Source organism: Astatotilapia calliptera, chromosome 16 (genome assembly GCF_900246225.1).
Source record: "Astatotilapia calliptera chromosome 16, fAstCal1.2, whole genome shotgun sequence".
NCBI classification, from domain to species: Eukaryota; Metazoa; Chordata; class Actinopteri; order Cichliformes; family Cichlidae; genus Astatotilapia; species Astatotilapia calliptera.
The window spans coordinates 23024883-23049469 of NC_039317.1; the positions used below are offsets into that span (position 1 = coordinate 23024883).

Genomic DNA, 24587 nt, shown 5'->3' on the forward strand with positions numbered 1-24587 from the left:
TGAGCTCTGAGGTCCTCACAAACCTGCTGGAGCCAGCTTCCATCCTGGGGAGCACGTTTTTGTGTTTCAGCGCGGGGCGAGGCACAAAACCCAGATGGTCCAGATGGACCAGATGGTTCGGGAGTACACTGTCCGCAGAGGAACACGGCGCTGGCCAGTTGCCGTGTTTTATAACATGATTGACATGGCAGCACTGAATGCACATGTGCTGTATCAAGCATGCTCCGGGACGAAGGAAAGACGGGTGGACTTCCTGGTGGAGCTTGCAAGGGAGTTAGCTCACTCTCATGTAGCTGCGAAGAAGGCAAGAAAAGAACAGTTGCCTTTGACACAACCCTCCACACCGAGCCCTGGAAAAAGAGCCATGTGTCAGGTCAAACACAATTGCAAGAACAATCATGCCACTGTGCGATGTGTTCACTGCAACAGATACACATGTGGTAAATGCAGACTACAGATACCATGGCAGTGCCAGGATTGTGAGTGATTGCTGAAAATGTTGAAATGTACTCACTCACTTTTTATAATTATTTGTAAAAATGTGTACAAATGGTTGATTTTTTGTACTGTTTTTATCAATAAATCTCAGCAACAAAGGACATACACCCATGTGTGTTGATTTCTCCCTAAGATGGCAAACTGAAACACTCCAAGTTGGTGACTTTTGGAGATTTGTTTCCCTGGATGATTAAGAATGCATCAAGATGAAACAAAAGGAAGCTCACCGCTTTTAGCAGCTCCCCCCCCCCCCCATCCACACACCCCCACTCCCCTCCCTCCAGAATTCCCAGGTAACAACCCAATTTACATATGAATGACTAGCCAATTTAGCTTCCACTTGCCTGAAGCTAAAGCTTAGCTAAAAGCCTACCAGCCATTTGGCTGGTGGCGGGTTTTAAAGGTAGAAAGGTAGAAGCCTGGGACTGCCAGTGTTAAATGCAGCAAAAACGCAAATATTCACTGTTTTAGATAAAACAGTGATTGCCCTTTCCATTTTGAAATTTCTTAGAAGGAAGGCTATAGTCCACCCAAGGATTCTACAATGTGAGAGCTGTTTCTCATATGTACACAAATGCAAGTGAAAACAACAAACACCCTGTAATTCTTACTTTTAGATAATTTCTAGGCACCTATAGGATTGCCCTGAAGCTTCTTCAAAGATGCCTAGAACTCACTTAGGGACTGACTATTTTCTATGCTTCTGTGGACTGCAGATGATTTAAAGATCCTGCCGGCACTCTTTAGATTGCTACACTAAAATAAGGGCATAATGGAGCCTGGTTACTCCCATAGCCGTGGGTGTTGTTTTTGCTGTGTTGTGCTAGGTCCAAACTCTTAGAGAATGGTTAAAGGATGGCCCCTGTAGATCAAAGCAAAAATATAATCAACTGTGAGAGAGAGAAAGACCTCTACTTTATCATGTCTCTTTGCTCAGGGCTGAAAACGGACTGCTGCTGAACTAAGAGTTGATAAAGAGAAAGAAAAACGGAGGGTACAGTATGTGTTCTGTGCTTGGTTTTAGAAATAGGTCATGTGGTCTGTTTTGATGAGTCACATGGCCAACACTCATTTAAAAATTAGGTTCATTTTAATAGTGCAGGTTGTTGTGCAAAAGGATAATGAGATTTTTCAGTCACTCAAAGAATATCCATTTCGTATATATATTTATTCACACAAGCCTGATTATTAGAATCGTAGACAAATGCAAAAGTTAAAGTAATAATAATTTAAAAAAAGATGGTTAATGGGTTAAGTTGCTGTCAATATTTCCAAAGTAGGTATTTATTTTGAGTGTCACTGCAATTAAATAATTAGCACCTCAGCAATAATGACATTTAGAGCCTTCTACTTTCATAACCTAAAATTTTCGATTAACGAGCTAACCATGGGCTACAGGAGTACCTACCACCCCAGCACCCTCCTCCCACACATCCTTGTAGGAAAGTGTGGGCAAGTGATTACTCTCGGATTAAGACTTGCCTTACCGGGAGATATGTGTGGCATAATTAAATAATGGCTGCCTCACCCGAACAGTCCCAATGCATATGGGCTTCCCAACGTCGTCAGATCAGCACAATATTAACCATGACACAGGCGTAACCAGCCCGGTAATTAATGCAGTGAATCAATTACAAATTAGTCAATTTGGAGAATTCCCCACTGGAGTCCACTCATTACCAGTGCTCTGATGGAGTCGCAAGTTTTTCTCTTGGGAAGTGGTGTCACTTCATTGCTCTCATTTTCTATCTGTCTTTATCTCTTTTCTGAAGGTAGGCTTCGGAAGACAAATGGAGGATGAAATTGATGCTGCCTGCTGCTTAGCTTTGCATTGCAATTTAAAATGTCAGCTACACAACATTCGATTATAGGTACAACTGGAGAAGAGCATTAAGCTAATCAAAGTTAATGAGGACACCTTTACAGGGGTATCCTAAGTACAAATAGGCTGTCTACCACCAAGCTTTGAAGACTTTGTACTATACAAGCACATTTTTATATAAACCTTTAAAAGGCAGTTGTAATATTGATTTTGCCCATTGTTTGTGTTTTTTATTCTGCACATTTCCTTATAACATTCAATAATACTGTCAAAAGTTATACAGCAAAAGTGATGGTCGTCTACTGTATTACCATACTTCCGCTATCCACTGCCCCTAAATGATAGTGCAGTGGCCAAATTACAGGAATTATATAAAGTATACCTAACTAAACGGGTATTGAAGGAAAGTGGTAGCATGAATTATATGCCTTTCTCTACACACTCTGTATTGATGGTTCTCATAGCATAGGATAAGGTGAACACCACACTATTCATTTCCCTGCCAAAAGGTGGGAATCGGTCTTAATGACAGAGGGCTTTCTAGCTCAATTCAGGAACTGTCAGGGAGGTGAAATGGGAAAGACTGCCATGATGAGAGACAGCAAAAGAGGGTATGGATGTGTGTGTATGTGTGGCTGTGTATACGTTTTCCTGCCCACAAGTCCATGAAAGGCAAGGAGCATTCAGTAAACACAGCAGATTAAAAAAATAAAGATAGACATTATATATTACCCAATATAAAATTCAGTAATGTATTTTTTAATAAATAATTTAACATTGCTCTTTGTTTTTTAAATGCATTGTTCACTAACATAAATGAAGGAAGAAAAATAGAGGAAAATATTTTAAATCCACTCCAGTACATCACCACCCCCAATTATGATCTCAGTGATAAACATAAAGTGAAATCAAAGCTATTAGACAATGAAAACTGAAAATGCATCAGCTTCTTAAAAGTAAGCTGCTGAGTGGCAGAACAGATGTACTGAGTTGCTATATACTGAACAGGTGGGTGTAAAATGTTTTACAGGGATTGCAAAGTCTTTGTGGACTTTCATTACACACCGTAAATGAGTTTGGCTCAAAAGTCTAATGCTTAAAAATAATAATAATAATAATGGAAAGCAATGACAGCAAACATTAATCCGAGCTGTTGCTGTAGCTCCTTAACTTGGCCAAAATTCAGGAAAGCAGGACTCCTTCAGCACGAGCAGTGATGGCAAACTAGCACTGACTTTCCATGACACTTGCAAACAGTAATAGTATTTTAGTTGGCCACTGTGGCACAAGTTTGGTTATATTTTATTCTTTTAGATTTTTAGGATAATCAGTGAGTCTCAGAAATACAAATTTTGTGTTTAATTATGTTAAAAGCCAGTCAGTATCATATCTGATCAAAGTACCAACTGGCAGAAACACTGATCTCACAGTTTTGATGACTGATAACTGCAATATGCCCGACATCTGCATCAGAACATTTTTATTTTTAACATGTTCATTACATAATTATTTAGTGTAACAAACAGTCAATATACTGGATGAAAACAAGACAAAGTGAAAAATAAAAGGAAATAAAATATTGATTTTCTCTCAGTTTACTTTCCTAAGTAAAGCAAGAGGAACTGTGTCATGATTGTTGTGCGAGATAAGCTGAGAGACATGACCAAATGTGCCACCTCCATCTATTACTACATCAGCAAAGTTGAACCTTTTGCTTTGTCCATAAGAACAAAAATAAAAGGCAGACGTTGTAACAGTCTAACATATGTCCCTTTTTCTGTTCAGACACCGCAAACATCTGAATCAGTGTCTGACCAAAAATCTGCGTAATAATTTTTAAGAAAATCACCACATGTCTCATACAGATGGAAAAAAAAAACATTCCAGATAAAAAAGAAGCATCAGAGTCCTCAGATGCTGCATTTAAATAAATGCTTTATATTTATTGATCTTATATTTAGGATGAGTAAATACATACTTGTTTTTGTATATTTCTGTGGTAGCCCAGTTTGTGCTTTTTACACATTCACATTGTTCTCAGATCTTAGCACAATAGCCTGGAAATCATAAGGCTACAGATACAATTTAGTCTGACACCCTCTTAAAACACTAGAACCAGAGATGGTATTGCGGTGATGAGGGTATTGCAGTGGACCTGTTAGTTTTGCTACATCACAGTTTCCTATCCGGGGTCTACTAAATTATTTTAAGTTCTGTCTGACATATGTAGTACACATGGGAGATGCACTGTATATCTGAAGAACTGAAAGAGGCTCAAGACACTTGCCCTAATGGCATAGTATGTAAAATATAGGATTGGACACAGACCTATGATAGCCACATTTAAGGGAAATTGAAATAAGCTGGCCTCATCTTATAAGTTCCCTCTGTGAAAGCTTAAACCGCAGGTGTCGAACTCCAGGCCCCGAGGGCCCGTGTCCTGCAGGTTTTATATATCGCCCCGGGTCAACACACCTGAATCAAATGATTAGTTCATTACCAGGTTTCTGGAGAACTTCAAGACATGTTGACGAGATAATTTAGCCATTTAAATCAGCTGTTATGGATCAAGGACACATCTAAAACCTGCAGGACACTGGTCCTCGAGGCCTGGAGTTTGACACCTCAATGCCAATATTGTCAAGAAAGTTGTGAGAGATTTCTTTTCTACTTATATAACCACCTTTCCTGAAAATACACCATAGACCAAATAGAATTATGAAAATGCTTTCTAAGAAATTCTGGCTCTCCTGGATTAAAATGAGATTGTACGTGTACTCGATTTTCATACATTATGCGTTACCGTTTTTCAATCCATTTCTCTTTCTTCATATGATTGTTTCACTGTTTAGCCTTTCTTTCCTTCAGAATTTGAGGATGGTGTATTCTGTCAATGATGCATTCACCTTACAGGGCTTTTTTGTCATCATGCTTGACAAGTCGACTGTCATCCTGTCGCAACCAATGACACTCCAACTGAGTACTACACATTGCCTCTCCGTACATCACTCTGAACAGGGACTTCTCAAAGTCACCCATTCTTGCCAATCTCATTAGCCAGCAACAGCCAACCCAAATATCAACCACATGCCAAACCCACACTTGTTAGTAACAAATATCAGTTTATGATGTTTTATCTTGCATTCAGTCGTCATAAAATTATTTGTAACTTTGTGATTTTTTTTTATTTCAGTACACTTAAACTAGTTTTTTTGCTTTGTTATAAAGATAATATAATATTTTCCCTCTGAAATCCTCACTTGTGCTTGAGTAAAGTAGTATTCCTAGAAAACAGCTGGCATTCTCCCACTGTAGAGGCAAAGGAAGGACGTGGAACGCCAACAGAGAGGTTTCAAATCTTTCATGTCACTTGTTCTTTTGGCTTTTGTTACCACTGTTAACAACAAAAAAAATCTGTCTAATCTCACACAAGAATGCCTTTGTACAGCCACACAGGCATCATCATGCACACACACACTAACAGATACACACGTTTGCACACGCAGACACACACATAAGCACAAGACAAGTGGTGTAAGAAACACAAGTGAGAGTTTCTCTTCATCGTCAAAGATGAGTCATCATAATCAACTTGCCAAGGCAATAAAAGATACTTCTGTGATTCCGATACATACACTGGTGTGCATACTTCCACACAAATACACACATACATCAAAGGCAGTATCACCTGCAGGTGTTTGAAGTGGCTCATATTGGGTTTGAGCCACTCCAGAAGGATTGAGGTATTACTGAGGAGCTGGTGGGTTGTAGGTGGGCACTTGGCACGGCAACACTTCTGAGGCTGAGAATGAAAAAAGGATACCAGTTTCACCAGGGCCACTTAATGGGATGGCGTCGCAACATCATATTATAACCGATTTAGGAAGTCATTTGCCTTTATTCACAATAGAGTTAATTTCAGAAATTATTGTCAAAACAGTAGTAAAGCACTATGGGACAACTGCCAGCCAGTAATATTTCCATTATATGCCAGTTCCACTGAAGGTGATCTCCTGGAAAAAGTCAGGAGGTTTTCTTACTTACATTTGTAGACACTTCATCCGATTCTGTGTCTGTGTACAAATGTGGATGTGAGCTCAGGCAGAGGATTTAAGCAACCGATATGGAAATAGAGGATGGAGGCTTAGCGATGCAAACCTTAAGCCCACCCCCAGTGCACTTCTGTGTATCTGACTTCAGTGACCGCAGCCCTGCAGAGCACATATCTTTGCCTCAATATGTATGGAAATGAGAGGCAATCGTGCTAACGTGTGTTCAGTGTCTTCAAACATGCTAATGGTGCCGATGTCCTCCACCCGCAGCCTAACATTTCACCTTTTCCTCACACCTTTTGGTTTACTCTCTGTCTCTTCTGACCTGGAACAGGTATGTTTTTAATTATGCGTAAGAATACACGTAAGACTAGCCTAGTCCACTCGTCTGAGCTTCTCCTGCAGTGTGCAGAAGAAAATCTTCTGCTCTTTCTCCTTCCTTCACTGACTCTACCCCCAAAACCTCCCTCTCTTCCTTTAGAAGTCAGGGATTGAAGGACTCGATTTCAAAACTGTGCACGTCTCAGTGACTCAAGTGAGGTTTTTGTTCCGCTGCCACACTTCCGTTCACAAATGCTCCAGCGTAGGGAGGAGGGAGAAATCCCTGTTAATCTAGTGAATCTGGCTCTCTAGGTCTTTTTTGTTCACTGTTGCTGAGATCCTGACGCATTGATCTCTTAGGAGGCATGTAGGGTGTGTGGTTGGATGAACTGAAAAGTTGCTAGAGGGAGTCTGACGTCCAACTGTAGACATAATCTCTTTTTTTTTAAAAAGCTGTCTTTATTCACTTAAGAGATTGCAGATGATCAACAGTTTGCACTGACCTCTTTGAATTTATAATGATGCATTGGTATAAATAATTACTTGTGTTACTTGTGTTAAGATTAAAAAGAAATCCTGAAAATGCATGCAAAGACCATTGCAACTTAGATTTCTGGAAGATGTGGCCCACGCGCCTATCGACACACTGAAGAGCTATTTTTATTGGTAGAAATCCAGGACAACATTGTGTCATGGTGTTATATTTAGCAGGTAATTTAATGCTCTAATTTCACTGTAGCTAAATTGAGGGCATAATGCAAATCATTGTATTTAGTGCTAATATAGACATAGAAAAACTGTTGCACTGGCACCTGTGCAGTCTGCATTGATAATCACATCAGCTTCTTTGCATTAATATCTGTTTGAATGTTATATATAGATATACCCCTTTGGGAACTTATGCATCAAAACGTGTTGAAATCCAGGTTCTTGTCTCCCTGAAGTACTTTTACTATGCGCTTGGCCTGCACCAGTGGTATTGCCAAGGGGTGCTTGTTTTGTTGATCTGTGTTTAATGAAAGTGACCACGCACAGAGCAGATTCGGCCATTAGCTCAGCAAGAGCCTGTAATCACTACAAGTTGTTTCCTTTTTTTCTCACAGTTCATTATAGAACAAACATTCTGTGGGGGGATGACATGTGCTTCTGCCACTTCCTTCTCCCTCTTTTTATTCCCTTTGCAGTGTTGCACTTTCGAAGCTATCGATTTGGTGGCTTGAAAATAACAAACGACAGCTATGTGAGTGGGACAACAAACAACCTCAGAAAATACAATATAAAAGGCATCTGTGAAGTATGTGCCTTGAAGTAATTATTAGCTACTGTATATGCTTAAATTTAATCAGCCAGAGCTGATTGCTTTTGCTGTTGTGTGCTGCCCTCAGTCTTCTGTGAGGAAGAAAGAGTACCTGGATATGGCAGTGTCCAAGGCTATGTCACAGAGTGCCGCATATTTGGTTTTGTAGCAGGGTTGAAAAGACCTTCAAACTCAGTGGGGTGAATGTGACTCATCTAAAGACCTTGCCAAACTCTGTGTTGACATGGAGGCAAAGAGTACTACATGCACTCACTTGAAAAAAAGCTCAATATATTCTCTATGTACACACACTCTTGATTCAAATCAATAAATGTACATTTATGGTGTGGTCAAGTTTAGTTGCACCATCATAATGCTCCTCAACGTTTGAAGCCTCAAACCCACCACTGCTCTTATTAATTCACTGGATATTTTCATCAGCACAAAGAAGTTTGTGCTATGTCCTTTTTTCTCCAGGTAGTTTTTAAATTGATAAACACATTCAGAGACATACTGAATGTAACGTCCCCATCAATCACTCACATAGGTACACAGACACTCAAGGCCTGTCTGTTTCTATTAATGGTAATCAGCTGGGTAATGATGACAGAGCTGCGACTGTGGCTTACTTACTGGTGGCTGATGGCCATGCTCTCTGACAGCTGTCAGCCGCCATGACTACACTGCCAGGGCCCTCCTTAGGACTTATTTCAGCTCAGTACATCAGCTGCAGCAGCACTTCACACACAGACTTGTTGATTATCAGCATCAGTGGGCCAGCGTGGAAAGACTTCTCTGACCGCCTGTCTGCTAATGACAGCCACCATGATGGTGGATGGGAGAAAGAGGACACAGCCTGTCACTTTGATTCATGCAATAGCAGATCCAACTGGATGGCTTCTCGCCAAAGTCTCGACAGTCGTTATATCCCCTCCTAAATGACATTTAAAGTGTGAAGCAGTGCCTGTCCTTGTGGCTCAGTCACCCCAGGCCAGGCCCCGGACACGAATCCCGAACCCTGTGCCAAGTTTTGAAGTAAGGTCACAAACCCCACAGTCAATTCTTCTCCTAGATGCCTGAACTCAGCTCATTGGCATTATTGAACGACCTTGAAGACAGATGCTTAGAGTACATTACTTAGTTTGTTTGATTTTTTGTCTTGTAGTCCTCTTTTTTTTTTAAATTCTTTTGCTTTCCTATTTTAATCTATTTTATTATTGTACCTATGTCCACCTAAAAATTTGAACAAATACATCAAAAGCAAATGTAAGGTGAAGTATGCATGTCTGCTATTGCTTTGCAAATAAACAGGATAACACGCAATCGCTGAATTATTTCAAATGCTCTGTCCTGAGTTTGGCTAAAACCTAAACAGAAAATAGATGTTAGAATTGGTCATTCTGGCTAATTCTGTCACTGATATTTAAGAAATGGGAAACTTCTGTCTGTATATATTTGTTTCTGCATATTACCACTATGAATTTTAAATGTAAGTGCAGACTTTCAGCTGTAATTCAGTGGGTTTAACAAAAAGATTGTATAAAAATCAGAGGAACTAGTGAATTTTTTAATACAATCCCTTCATTTCAGTGGCTCAAAAGTAATTGGACAAATTATGTAACGGAAAATACTCATTTAGGGTATCTTTTGACTCAGCTTTTTGAGTTGGTTTTTTTTTGTGACTTTTGTATTATAAGGGTGGTTAGGTTCCAGTCCTACAGTTAGACTCAAGTTTAGTTGTTTCTATGTTTCTGAGTTTCTTGCTCCCCAGTTTGTAGTTTCCTCTCTGTTAGGTTTTTCTGTCTCCATGTTTGTATCTCTCTCCGTGTCTCTCGCTCGCTCTCTCGCTCACTAACCTTTTTCCCCTGTTCCTCTCCTTGTGTCTCATCTTTTGCCTCCTTGCTTGTTCGTCCCCTTTGCTGTGTGTTAGGTCTGTGTCTCAGTGTTTCTTGTTTTATCTCACGTCCTGTGTTCAGTGTGTTACGTTTTGCTTCCCCGTCTCGTCGCATCCAATTCACTGCAGTTTCACTGTTTCCACTCTTATCATGCCTCAGTGTATTTATTGTTTGTCTTTCTCAGTCCTTTGTCGGTGCGTCTGCAAATCTCCTGCTAAATCCTCCTTGTGTTTCCACATTTCCTCGTTAAAATCCGGTCGGTCGGTCGGTCGGTCGGTCTTTCTTTCTTTCTTTCTTTCTTTCTTTCTTTCTTTCTTTCTTTCTTTCTTTCTTTCTTTCTTTCTTTCTTTCTTTCTTTCTTTCTTTCTTTCTATGTACCAGACTGTAGATTTTTTCCACTCCTACTATTGTAGCAATTTCTTGGATGTTTTTTTTTTCCTGTTTTCTCAGCTGAAGTGTAGCTTGTTTCACCTGCATGGAGAGCTCCTTTGACCGCATGTTGTCTTTCACAGCAAAATCTTCCAAATCCAAGCACCACACCTCAAATAAATTCCAGGCTTTTTATCTGCTTAACTGATAATGACATACATGTAACAAATTAATTGCCCAAACCTGCCTATAAAATAGCCTTTGACTTAATTGTCCAATTACTTTTGGTCCCTTTAAAAAGAGGGTGGCACATGTTAAGGAGCTGAAACTCCTCAACCCTTTGTCCAGTTTGAATGTGGAAACCCCCAAATAAAAGTTGAGAGTCTACACATTATGTCCATGTCTATTATATATATATATATATATATATATATATATATATATATATATATATATATAATAGACAATTGTAGTTATAACTACAATTGGAACATGTTTCAGTAAACATGTAAAAAAAACTAAACTTGTGTCATTGTCCAAATATATATAATAATAACGAATATACTGAACTGCAAAATAGGCAATGTTAACATCAATTATATTTCTGTCAAATTATAATTTGTTACAGACACTAAACATGAGGTTTTTGAACTAATAACAGTTTCTGGAAGACGCTAAAATGGATGTTCTTGCAGAAATTCAGTGTTATCTTTTTTCTTGATCAATTAGATATTATGTGATGAATTTTAGCCTGAGAACATGCAGCCACTATAAACACAGAACTGTGATAACCTTGTGCCTTTTGCCTTTACACTAACTTGTTTACTGAATTAATTTTACATTCGCCATGAGAAGCACAAGTTGTTTTTCTTCTTCTTTTTCCCTAGAAATGTGTTGTTAGTGTTTTCATCTATGCAACATGTACACACTTAAATTGCACACTAACACTTATTTCCATACCTCTATCCACAGTCTATCAGGGAAGTGACAGGCTATGTGTTGGTGGCTCTGAACCAGTTTGACTACCTGCCATTAGAGAACTTGAGAATCATCCGAGGAACCAAGCTATACGAGGACCGCTACTCCCTTGCAATCTTCCTCAATTACAGACGTGATGGAAACTTTGGCCTGCGCCAGTTGGGTCTAAAAAATCTCACAGGCAAGTTGAATTATTTTTTGGTTACTTACATTTTTTTATGTTAATGGACACGTAATGAGTAAAAAAAAAAAACAATCCAGCTTTAAAACACCTGTAATATCAATTTTTACAATTCAGAGTTGAGTTAGAAGGATCACATTAAAATCAGCTGTGTGTATTAAGAAAAATTATAACAAAAGGTGATGAAAATAGAGGAATATTTTCATTTTATGTTGTTTTTAGGCCTCCGTGCAAGCAATAGTTAGGGCAAGAGGCCCATTCCATGAAAAAAAAAAACAGTGAGTGTCTCCAAAATGATCCCCTCAGAATCACAATGCCTTTAGTACAAGAACATGCAAAGCACATGAAAGTTTATAATTATTGCAAGTCTCACAGTCTAAAGCCAAATTCCCATTTATGCTCAGCATGACTTTGCTATTGCTACCAAATTTGAGCATTTATATCATGGATACACTTGAGCTTCAAAAACAAAACTCCATCATTAATATCTTAGTCATGGAGTATCAAACACTAGAAGTCTAGATGTTTTCTGATAATTCACAAACTTCAAAAGTACTTTTTGGGTAAACTTTAAAGGGTTGTATCACCATGTGGTATATTTAGCTGATCAAAACAAGTTATAGAATATGAAAGGTTTCTTTTTTTACCTATATTTTGATATCAGGCTCATCTTCTAGTTGTCATTCCTTAAAATATTCCTTAAAATATATATTTTTTTCTGCTTCTGGAACTTAAGAAATTAAAAAATCACAATTTTAAAAATGTCAAATTTTAAACTATCACCATGTAATTTAAAGGTCTGTGACTCTGAAAATATTCAGTATTTAACTATGACTCATGGAAGTCGTGACTGGAGTTTTGTCAAACAAGATTAAAAAACTCAAACATACAGCCATGGATGTAAACTGCAGCTTGACTCTTTTGGCAAAGACACAGAGCATACTGTATGTATACTTGCACTTATAATTCACATTGCACAGTCAAACAATTTAAGTGTGCTGGAAGTGGGTTACTCTTTACTTTTTTTCTTTATAGTGACGGGTGCTGTTATCACAGTTCACCTTTTTATATGAAGGGATGTTATACCATCTGACAAAGTTGAGAAAATACATCTAATTTATTATTTCCAGCTATTGCTCAGACAAAACGTATTCTTGTATGAGTTACCACCTGAAATCTATTTGAGAATATTGTGTCCCAGTGATTGCTGATAAACTGTGTAGTAAGAAAGAAAGGATTGTGTGGGCGGCTCTGCCTTTTTATGAAAAATGATCCAGTGCTAGAAGGTTATCTTCTGCAGACTGACCCTGAGGTCAGCACAAAATGAACCTCTAGACTCGCAAAAAAGATGCACAGCTTTTCCACTACAGAGCAGCACACCTTTCTTGCAGTGTGTTCGAAATAAGATCAAAGCTGCCATTCACTCATCTTGAAGCTAAATCCAACATCACAAATGATCAAAGCGGGCGAAGATATGGACAGAATCGATACATTGTGGTGGCTGAATAAGAGTAAATAAGGGTTTGCATGACCCTTGGCAGCTCTGATAATGTTCAAGATGGAGAAATAGATACATTAAGTGATCAATGCATCAGCACATCTCTATGCTTGTGTGTTGATCGCAATAAAAATGTCATCTGCCACACATGTTAGCTCTTGTTCTGCAGCAGCTTTGACATTAATAATGAATACCTGTATTGTTGCCTACATTTAAAAATTACAATAACAAAACATAAATAAATAAAAACAATAATAACTTTTCTTAATTGCTTACTCAAAGTGGGTCATGTTGGGGCGGTGTCTGTTGCAGGTGACATACTAGTACACGTCTTTGGAAAAACTAATTGAATATCAAGTGCAAAAACTGTCACTTTTCTAAAATGTTTGGTCTGCTGTCATGAAAAACAGTCTGACATCCACAGGAAAGCATTAAGAATGATATATGAATGATTAGTACCACAAAAAATGCACGCATGTTACGACTGATAAGGAATGTTGTTTTAAAATTATTTCTTAATTAGAACGCTCTTAAATCAGATTTACAGCACACAGAATTTACTAGAATTGAACAACTAGCTATCTAAACAATACAGACACAATCTAAATAATTCCAAGGGAAACACTGAGTCATAAGAAGAAGACAGTGACATTGGCTTGTTCAAAAAATGTAAAAAGAAAAGAACAAAATGACCTAGTGAAATTTTTGAATTTATGAAGATGTGTGAGGATGGTACTGAGACTGTGCCTTCCTTACTTCTTCCAAATTCACTTTCTAAATAATTCATTGTTGTCTTCAGCTGTTCTTTCCTGGTTGTTCCCCAGAGTTGCGAGAAACAACGCAGCCATCAGTCTGCATGTGCAGCTTCAGTATGTGCTGGGGTGTTAACGTTCTGCCTTCTATTCTTTCTCACACGTGGTGCCATACTTGGGGAATTACATTTGTCCAGCATAGCGTTTTGCTGTGCCCTTCCTTTTCCATTGTGGTGCCAAGTTGAAGTGAGTGCGGAGGGAGGCCAGGGCGGTTCTCTGTGAGAAGCTGCTGTTTGATGTGCCTTCCGTGGCCTCAAGCCATGAAGTAGAGGGGGAAGTTATGCACAACAACCAGGGTCAGAATCTGCTCTACTTCATAACTACGAGTGCTTGTGTTTCACCCTTGTGCTCGCTTTCGTGGTGACAAAAACATGTTGGTTGTTGTTTGTTCTTATTAAGATGCAATCATTTAACGATTAAAGGTTTGGTTTGTGTTGAAGTATATTATGTAGAGATCGGAAATGGCTCTCACGTGTGCTTCTAGAAGAACAATTAATATACCCCACATGGCCCTAATCATCACTTGGTCAGTGTGGGATTACATCAAGGGAGATAAGACACTGAGGTGACCTAAATCACAAATAGCTTGATAGTATTACTTTTAAAAGGACCTATCCTCTTGTGTCTTGAACTTTTCACACATACATGCATGTCAGCTTTGGGTAGATAGGGCCGTTCACGATCATATCTATAACTGTGGACCCTAGAAAACCTTTATACAAACTTGTCACTTCAGAACAAGAAACTTGTCTTGAAGGGTCTATCATATCACTGTTTTTTGTGCAGATGGACCTGACAGTTAAACAAGCTCTTGCTGTGGGGAGAGACAAGTCACTTGTGTCCCAGTTTGTTCTGTTGCAGTTGTCATCATTCTGCTGTGCGCAAGCGGAGAAAGGAAATAAGCTAAAACTATCAGGATAAACCCGCTCCTGTACTTCAAGCAGCAGAGATCAAACTCTTCCTTTCCTTCAGCTGCTGTAGCAAGTCCAAAGCAGTCTCATTCATTACGAGGCCTTTGATGTTGCTGTCATATTAGCCCATCGTTCTTCTTGCAGTAGCTCCCAGGGGAAGTGTAAAATGATCAATAAAATTCATAAGCAACATATATAAGAGGATAAAACATATTAAATACATAAGGGGCTAATCGAAAGAAGGCACAGTGAAAGACCCCTTCGGTGCTGAAACCCACACACAGTTCTACTTGGTTTGAAATTGCCTTGGGATGAAATCAATTTGTCGCTAGTATATTGTAGCATTGCACTTATTGATTTTTCTGGTGCACTCTCCGCGAGCTGTGAATGGACTCTCTGGATTTGAGGGGACTGGAGGATGGGGTGGAGGACATCTCTGGCTGAGCAGGGATAGGACTCCCTCTGATGCACCTTTCAATCAAGCTTAGCTAAGTTATCCTCATGAATATGAAATATAAGGCACAGTCAAGCTGGGGAAAGTTAAGGATAGTGTGTGTGCACGGGGGTGTATAGAATAAGAAATATAGGCACTAAGTGCAGAAAGTTTAGTTTTGTTGTTTGACATTTCTTCCTCTGGAACAAATAACTGTCCCGGCCGTTATAAGACTATTCATTTTTAGGCATTTTGGGTGTTCAAGTGAGCTCTCTGATAGCTACAAGGAAAAGCTTTAAATAAGTCATTCTTTTTACTTCTCCCTATGTCCAAGCAAGAAAAAAGGTTAAATACAGCTGGCTTCTGACATTTTCAAAGTTCCCTATCCATATTTTGATGCATAATGACCCGCACTGTCCTCCTTCTTGTTACGGCAAACATTTTCACCACTTCTGTCTGGATTCACATGAACCCTGGGTAGCCTCTGTGCTTTCACATGGTAATTACAGCCTGCTTCCCTGGCAAAATAATAACAGCCTCAATAAGGAGCACAACACAGATGAGCTTTCTGATTTTGCCACCCCCTCCCCCCCTCCATTTTCCTCATTTCATTTCTTTCAGATTTGTTTTGTGTTGTTGATTCATTTTTCTAACCACCCTACGCCTGCACTGCGTCTGTCCAAAATGAAGCATCCAATCTGAGGCCCCATCTGCTGAATGATCCTCTCTCATCGCATGCATGTACACAAGCCTGTGTTTTACGCCAAGGCGTTAACCACTCCTTCATGGCCCATCTGCTCTCTCTTTGTCTATCCCATTTTTTGTCTTTCTTCCATCTCTTTATCCCTGTCTTTGGCTCTCTGTTGGTCATCATATTTTAGTTGGCTGTCTTGATTTGTCACACTGATGCCTTTCACACAAACACATGCATGCTTGTACCAATCTGTACTGTATGCAAAAGTCTCTTGCGCACTTGAGTCTGACTCTGTTCTCCAAAGGCTACTGCAGTTGTTGAGTGTGGAAATCGACCACGAACATACAATATCATCTGCTCCGTGTGTCCTTCTTAGTGTTATGTGACAGTGATACACAGGGGAAGAAGGAAAAGGATGGAATGGGGCACGTTGACGGGAATGATTTGAGTTAATGTGTTTCCCCCAGACAAGGAACTGGTAAATGGGGGGCATAAAATTGGTGCCTTTTTCTGATCCCCAAGATTTTCGTTCGCCGTCTAACTACTAGTAGACGAAAGAGAAATTCTGCCACGGGAGCCAGAGAAGATTGGTCCAGTGCACATCACAAGAATTCAGCCAAGCCTCTTGCCTGGGAGCCCACATACCTCAGGTCTCCTTCAATTGTGTGTCTAATTGATTACTTCCCATGCAATTACTCCTGTGTCACACTCAATATTTCACCACTGCAGGAAGGGGGCAAGATGGGGCGTCTTTTTGAAGGACGACATTCATATTGTCACATTTGTGAGCCTCTAATGTGGATTGTGGGGAAGCACATGTTAAACTTAAGCCCGAAACAAGCCATGAGTAGTAACTGATATCAAGTGATTGCAGTGTAATGTGGCTTAGAGAGAGAGAGAAATTACCAAAGCAATTTGTTTTTATGCCACAGGTCAGCAAAGCTGAATTCCTCAAAAAGTTTCTTTTTGTGTTTCTTTTTTTTAATGTCTTCATTTAATATAAAGGGTTTTTCACATTTTTAATAAAAAAAAAACGTAAAATATTTTTGTCATTTTTAATTTCTCATTTTTTACAGTTTGGAGTCCTTTAATTAAATGACTTCATATTATTCTTACTTTCCCTTAAATTAACTTATTTTAGCTTTAACATTTTACCCGATTATATTTTTTCCAGGGCCATCTGGATCTGTCACTCACAGCTTGGTCTAAAGGGTGCATGGATATTTCTCTTTTTTATGCTTTTGTTATTTGTTCTGTTCTTCAGTCTTTAATAATGCGATGCCTGAGATTTCATAAGCAGAAAATAAATGTGCTTTATGAAATATTAATGGACAACAATAGCAAAACCTGCCATGAGAAAGGAAAGATAATAATACAAAATGGAGCATCTCCAATTAAAAATGTGTACGTCTCTCTCTCTGTGTGCTGCATTTGGCAAAGAACTGAAATGATGGACTGTGTTGTCTAAAAGTTTTAACAGAGTTCATGCTCCCTTAAATATGTTTAGACTGCAAAGTTTAACTCAAACAGCGGTGACCATTATTATCCCACCTTAGGTTTATTGCATTTTACTTCCCCTTAATCTTTAAAGCCTTAAACTATTCTCTTACCTGCCTGCAAGGAATATAGAAATGTACAAATATTTTGTATAAAAAGCTTTTACAAATCATGAATACAATGAAGAGGAAAATGAAAGTAATAATAACATAATATAGTCAGTAATGTGCAAAAGTCGTTCATATATATATATATATATATATATATATATATATATATATATATATATATATATATATATATATATATATATATGTGTGTATATATATATGTGTGTATATGTGTATATATGTATATGTGTGTATATATATATATATATATATATATATATATATATATATATATATATATATATATATATATGTGTATATATATATATGTGTGTATATATATATAAAAACACCCAGCACGCCCAGGCGGGCGGTTTATCCTTCAAGCTCGGGTCCAGAGGCCTGGGAGCTTGAGGGTCCTGCGCAGTATCTTAGCTGTTCCCAGGACTGCGCTCTTCTGGACAGAGATCTCCGATGTTATTCCCGGGATCTGCTGGAGCCACTCGCCTAGCTTGGGAGTCACCGCACCTAGTGCTCCGATTACCACGGGGACCGCCGTTACCTTCACCCTCCACATCCTCTCGAGCTCTTCTCTGAGCCCTTGGTATTTCTCCAGCTACTCGTGTTCCTTCTTCCTGATATTGCTGTCATTCGGAACCGCTACATCGATCACTATGGCCGTCTTCTTCTGTTTGTCTACCACCACTATGTCCGGTTGGTTAGCCACCACCATTTTGTCCGTCTGTATCTGGAAGTCCCACAGGATCTTAGCTCGGTCATTCTCCACCACCCTTGGGGGCATCTCCCATTTTGACCTTGGGACTTCCAGGTTATACTCGGCACAGATGTTCCTGTACACTATGCCGGCCACTTGGTTATGGCGTTCCATGTATGCCTTGCCTGCTAGCATCTTGCACCCTGCTGTTATGTGCTGGATTGTCTCTGGGGCATCTTTACACAGCCTGCACCTGGGGTCTTGCCTGGTGTGATAGACCCCAGCCTCTATGGATCACTCACCAGCAGTGTTGGTCAAGTTACTTGAAAAAAGTAATCAGTAACTAATTACTGATTACTTCCCCAAAAAAGTAATCCCGTTACTTTACTGATTACTTATTTTCAAAAGTAATTAATTACTTAGTTACTTAGTTACTTTTTAAAAACACGATTTACAACCTGAATAGGTGATAAAGCGATAGATCTTTCAGCCCAATTCTACTTTTTCTACATAATCCATCATACAAAATGTAATCAAATGGAAAAGTCTCTTTTTAACTTGTTTTATCAGTTTTAATCTTTTAACTTTATGCATCAAGCAAAAATTTAATTATATGCAACATTCTCTGACTTGAATAAATTAGTTTAACATTTAAAGCTATTTTCTGCACATTCCAGCACATAAAATAAAATATTTTTTGTGTTTACACTCACTCTTTCAAATAGATGCAAGTAAAACACAGCAGAAAATAAATAAAGTCAAAGACTCAGCAGTGCTGTTGCTCTATTTTCACCTGTAAAGCAGGACTACGGTAGGCGGAGGTTTACCCTGGTGCAGGTGTGCCGCGGTCAGTTGAAGAATCCGCGAGTTTCTCTGTGAGTTTCCCATTACGTCATGGCGCACTCGGTGCTTGCTTGGAAGTTTAGGGGTTTTTTTTCGCTGTAAAAAGAAGTTTTCTTCCCACGCACAATGGACGCTAATATTTTTGTCACTTTTTATGGAATCAAACTCAAAGTAAGGTCAGTACTTCCACGCTTTAAACGCTGCACGCTCATACTCTCTCCCACAATCGATATGTGATCCATTGTTGATCTGCAGACAGCTGTTGTCACTAACGGCGCACTCGCTTACGTCACTGTCATGAGACATTCTCGCAAAAAATCACGGTTTTAGTAATGCAGTAACGCAGCGTTCCTACGGGAAAGTAACGGTAATCCAATTACCGTTTTTGCAATAGTAATCCCTTACTTTACTCGTTACTTGAAAAAAGTAATCAGATTACAGTAACGCGTTACTGCCCATCTCTGCTCACCAGTCCCCGGCCCCCTTCCTTCCACTTAGCGTACAGCCTCAGGGTGCTGGACTTGGGGTGAAACCCTCCATGCATGGTAAGGAGCTTTCTTGTCTTTATGTCAGTGGCTTCTATCTCCTCCTTTGGCCAGCCTATTACCCCAGCAGGGTACCTGATCACGGGCAGGGCGTACGTGTTGATGGCCCAGATCTTGTTCTTACCATTCAGCTGACTCCTCAGGACTTGCCTGACCCTCTGCAGGTACTTGGTGGTTGCAGCTTTTCTAGCGGCCTCTTCATTGTTCCCATTCGCCTGCGGGATCCCCAGGTACTTGTAACTGTCCTCTATGTCTGCAATGTTGCCTTCTGGTAGTTCAATCCCCTCAGTTCTGACTACCTTCCCTCTCTTTGTTACCATCCGACTACACTTCTCCAGTCCGAACGACATTCCAATGTCATTGCTGTATAGCCTGGTAGTGTGGATCAGTGAATCGATGTCTCGTTCACTCTTGGCATAGAGCTTGATGTCATCGATCGTGGGGCGATCGTGGCTCAAGAGTTGGGAGTTCGCCTTGTAATCGGATGGTTGCCGGTTCGAGCCCCAGCTTGGACAGTCTCGGTCGTTGTGTCCTTGGGCAAGACACTTCACCCGTTGCCTACTGGTGGTGGTCAGAGGGCCCGGTGGCGCCAGTGTCTGGCAGCCTCGCCTCTGTCAGTGCGCCCCAGGGTGGCTGTGGCTACAATGTAGCTTGCCATCACCAGTGTGTGAATGTGTGTGTGAATGGGTGGATGACTGGATATGTAAAGCGCTTTGGGGTCCTTAGGGACTAGTAAAGCGCTATATAAATACAGGCCATTTACCATTTACCATCCATGTACAGGAGGTGGCTGACAACTGCTCCGTTCCGTAGTCGGTATCCGTAGCCAGTCTTGTTAATGAGCTCACTGAGGGGGTTCAGGCCTATGCAGAACAGCAGTGGGGACAGAGCATCTCCTTGGTAGATCGCGCACTTGATGGTGACTTGTGCTATGGGCTTGGAGTTGACCTCTAGTGTTGTACGCCACATCCCCATTGAGTTCCTGATGAAGGCTCTTAGGGTCCCATTGATCTTGTACAATTCTAGGCATTCCAGTATCCAGCTGTGGGGCATTGAGTCATAGGCCTTCTTGTAATCAATCCAGGCAGTGCACAGGTTGGTCAGTCTGGTCTTGCAGTCTCGGCTGATTGTTCTGTCTACCAGTAGCTGGTGTTTTGCGCCTCTGGTATTCTTGCCAATTCCTTTCTGTGTCCCGCTCATGTATTGACCCATGTGGCTGTTCATCTTAGCCGATATGATGCCTGACAGGAGCTTCCATGTAGTACTGAGGCAGGTTATTGGTCGGTAGTTGGAGGGGACCGGTCCCTTCTTGGGGTTCTTGGGGATCAGGACCGTCCGACCTTCAGTTAGCCATTCCGGGTGTCTCTCGTTAACTAGCAGCTGGTTCATTTGTGCTGCCAGACGCTCGTGGAGTGCAGTCAGCTTCTTTAGCCAGTAGGCGTGAACCATGTCGGGCCCTGGTGCTGTCCAACTCTTCATACTGGAGACCCTTTCTTGTATATCTGCCACTGTGATGGTTACTGGACCCTGTTCAGGGAGGTTGCTGTGGTCTGCCCTCAGATCCACTAGCCATTGAGCATTGCTGTTATGGGTTGCATCCTTCTTCCATATGCTCTTCCAGTATTGCAGCCTTGGTGGTGCTGTTCTCTTATTATTATTGTTCCCTTGCCACTGAGAGTACACTTTTGCTGGTTCTGTGGAGAACAGCTGGTTTATTCTCCTGCCTTCTATCTCTCTGGTGTACCTCCTCAAGCGGCTGGCCAAGGCTGTGAGTCTTTGCTTGGCAGTTTCCAAGGCCTCAAGTATGGACAGCTTGCTGTATTTCTTATGCACCTTCTTTGTCGCACCTTTCTGCAACTCCGTTAGTTGGCTAACCTCCCTCCGTGCTACTTTGATCTTGCCCTCTAGCCTCCTTCTCCATGGAGGGTACTGCCCCTTGTGGCTGTTCAACTTGTAGCCAAGCATCTCACTGATCACTGCTGCCGTATTGTAGATCAGCTTGTTAGTGTCGGTATATATACACGTGTATATATATATATATATATATATATATATATATATATATACACGTGTGTATATATATATATATATATATATATATATATATATATATATATATATATATATATATATATATACACGTGTGTATATATATATATATATATATATATATACACGTGTGTGTATATATATATATACACGTGTGTATATATATATATATATATTTATTTATTTATTTATTTTTATTGCTGGGAAACTGGGAAATACTTCCAGTGATTTATTGAAACATATGCAAAGATATATGGAGATGCAAAATACAAGGCAAAACCAGCATTTGCATATTTCTAATAAACTTGAAGGTGAATATTTCACTAGTCAACCTCAAAAATTACTTCCTCTAAACCATCAACAGCTCTATTAGACCCCTAATGCTACAAAACTGTTTATTAATGCTTCAATCTTATGTATGATCGGTCTGTCTCTTTTTATGGGCTATACTCCAAAGGCCTCTAAGGTGGCAGTAATTAAACCAGTTCTTAAAAAGCCATCACTTGATCCAGCACTCATAGGTAATTATAGCCTGACGAAGTTCAAAATTTCATGATAGAGTAGTTGTAAAACAGCTAATTAATCATATTCAGATGAATGGTTTATCTGAAGAGTTTCTGTAAGGATTCAGAATTCATAACAATACAGAAACAGCACTAGTGAATGTAACGATGGGCTTTGACAGTGGACTCATCTCTAGACCTCAGTGCAACATTTAATACCACTAACCACAATACTTTAGTAAAGAGATTAAAACACGCGGGTATTAAAAGGTATTTGGCTGCAGTGGTTCGAATCATATCTGTCTAATAGACTTCAATCTGTTCATGTAAATGTAGAGTTCTGTTCACATGCCAAGGTTAATTATGGAGTTCCAAAGGATCTGTGCTGGGATACAGTCTTTTTGCATTTCACATGGTTCCCCTAGGCAGTATCATATCAAAGACTTATTATATATTTTCAATCCTGTGCAGATGATACCCAGCTTTATCAATCTATGGAGCCAAGTGACAAAGCTGATTAGTTAGGCTACAGGAATGTCTTAAAAACAAAAAGACCTGGATGACTTCTAATTTCCTACTTCTAAATCCAGAGAAAACAGAGTATTGTATTTGGCCGTAAAAATCTTAGAAACATGGTATCTAACCTTACGATATAAAGTGCTCTGAGGTGACCGTTGTTGTGATTTGGCACTAATGTTTGCTAATGTTTTTGTCACTTTTTATGGAATCAAACTCAAAGTAATGTCAGGACTTCCAAGCTTTGAACGCTGCATGGTCGTTCTCTCTCCTGCACTCCATATTATCCATTGTTGATCTACACATGTTTGTTGCTGCCATGAGCGTCACACGCTCAGACGTCATTGTAATGAGACACTCTCCCAAACAAAATCACGGTTTAGTAACGCAGTAACGCAGCCTGCTTATGGGAAAGTAACAGTAATCTAATTACCTTCTGGCAATAGTAATCCCTTACTTTACTCGTTACTTGAAAAAAGTAATCGGATTACAGTAACATGTTACTGCCCATCTCTGTTAAGGACACACTGCAGACAATGTAGACATGTTGTAGCAAATATATTTCATACCTGTAAAACTATTATTTTTGTTATTTTCATAGATCCAACTACAGAAATGGAGAAAAAATTATTAGTGACAGATCGCTATATACGGAGTGTCTAAAGGTGTAAAACAAAGTTTTATTTTTTTAAAAGCAGAGGTAAAGCTCGACATAGTCCAGCACCAGGGAGCCAAGGCCGATGTCTCTTGTATCAAAAAGAGAATCAGCCCAGCTCTTATTTTGTTCTCCACTTTTCTTCTATCTCTTTAAATATGCTATTTAAAGTTGGTTCTTTGCTAATCTCTGTTCTGTTCACTAGTTCATGCCTTGATTTAGGGAATGTTTTTATGCATCAATGATTCATGGGTTAGTTTTAAGTGGCTAAACAACCAAAATCAAAACAAACAAACAAAACAAAACAAACAAGAAACAAGAAAAGCCTCTGAAAATGGAGACTGTAGAACTACTGCTCAAGACCACAAATTATACAAAAGTCTGGCTCCATGGAAGCAAGAGCTAAAGAAATGAGGAGCGGCTCAAGACATTAGTATAGTACTGCACATTTAGACAGCATCTGGCAAAGTGCAGGGCAGATTAGTGATTGCTTCTTCTGTATGCTATTAAAGCAGTCTGATATCAATTATCCTCCCTAAGTGAGATTGTTTTGGTCAGCAACTTCTTTTAAAGTGTTTTGATGCAGATACATAGAACTGACAATTTTGTCTGTTCTAACAGCAGTTTATGTCATTCTTTATTCGGTTGCTTGTTTTATTTCATGCAAGAATGCTAATGTGTGAATGCATTACACTAGTCCCTACACTCGTCTCTTTCCAATAAACAATTTACATTTCCTATGATTACACTGCAGACCAGTCTGTCCTCACTGAATAGAATATATTCCAGGACATGACCTTACTTCAGCTTCCCCTTTAGCAGATAATACTGCAATATTATCTGGTAATATCACAATATTCTCATACCTACATACCACTCATTACCAGTCTGCCTTCCTAAAGGAGCCTCTACGGCCTCCTCTAAGTGAGAGTTGACTTTCACCTCATTAAAAGTTAAAGTAGGCGTGGAAAGAATTTTAATGCCAATTAATAATCAAAACACAGTCTTCTTCTCTTTTCTCAAACATTTCCATCCCCCCAGGCAGTGGCTTAGATCAGACATAGATCCGCCACGATGTAGATGTAAAATTGGGCAAGAGACCAACAGGACATTGTTCTCTTACTTCATAACCACGTTTGAATTGTTCCCTCTTGTTCCAACAGGAAACACAGAAGAGCCCAAGCATGTATGTCTCCTCTGTAGATTATGTAAATTACCATGTGTGCCAGTGCGACTTGGACTTTGCGGTACTTACACCGCAAAGTCCATACAATAGTATACCTCCAAAGGACAAATAAGTAAACTATTTCACTAGAGAAGCATATTAAAATACATACTGTTGATTAAACGGGTCTCTTTTTTCTTTAAAAAACAAAACAAAACACAAAAGCTA

The 24587-nt window shown here is 39.6% G+C and overlaps 1 protein-coding gene across 4 annotated transcripts in view; it reads left to right on the forward strand.

The window, feature by feature from the left end:
* Nucleotides 1–24587, forward strand: part of erbb4b (erb-b2 receptor tyrosine kinase 4b) — a 323985-nt gene that overhangs the window by 176897 nt on the left and 122501 nt on the right. For all 4 annotated transcript variants that reach the window (XM_026144460.1, XM_026144464.1, XM_026144463.1 and 1 more), the window contains exon 3: nt 11227–11413. In XM_026144460.1, coding sequence (XP_026000245.1) covers nt 11227–11413 — 187 coding nt within the window. The remainder of the gene's footprint in view (nt 1–11226; nt 11414–24587) is intronic.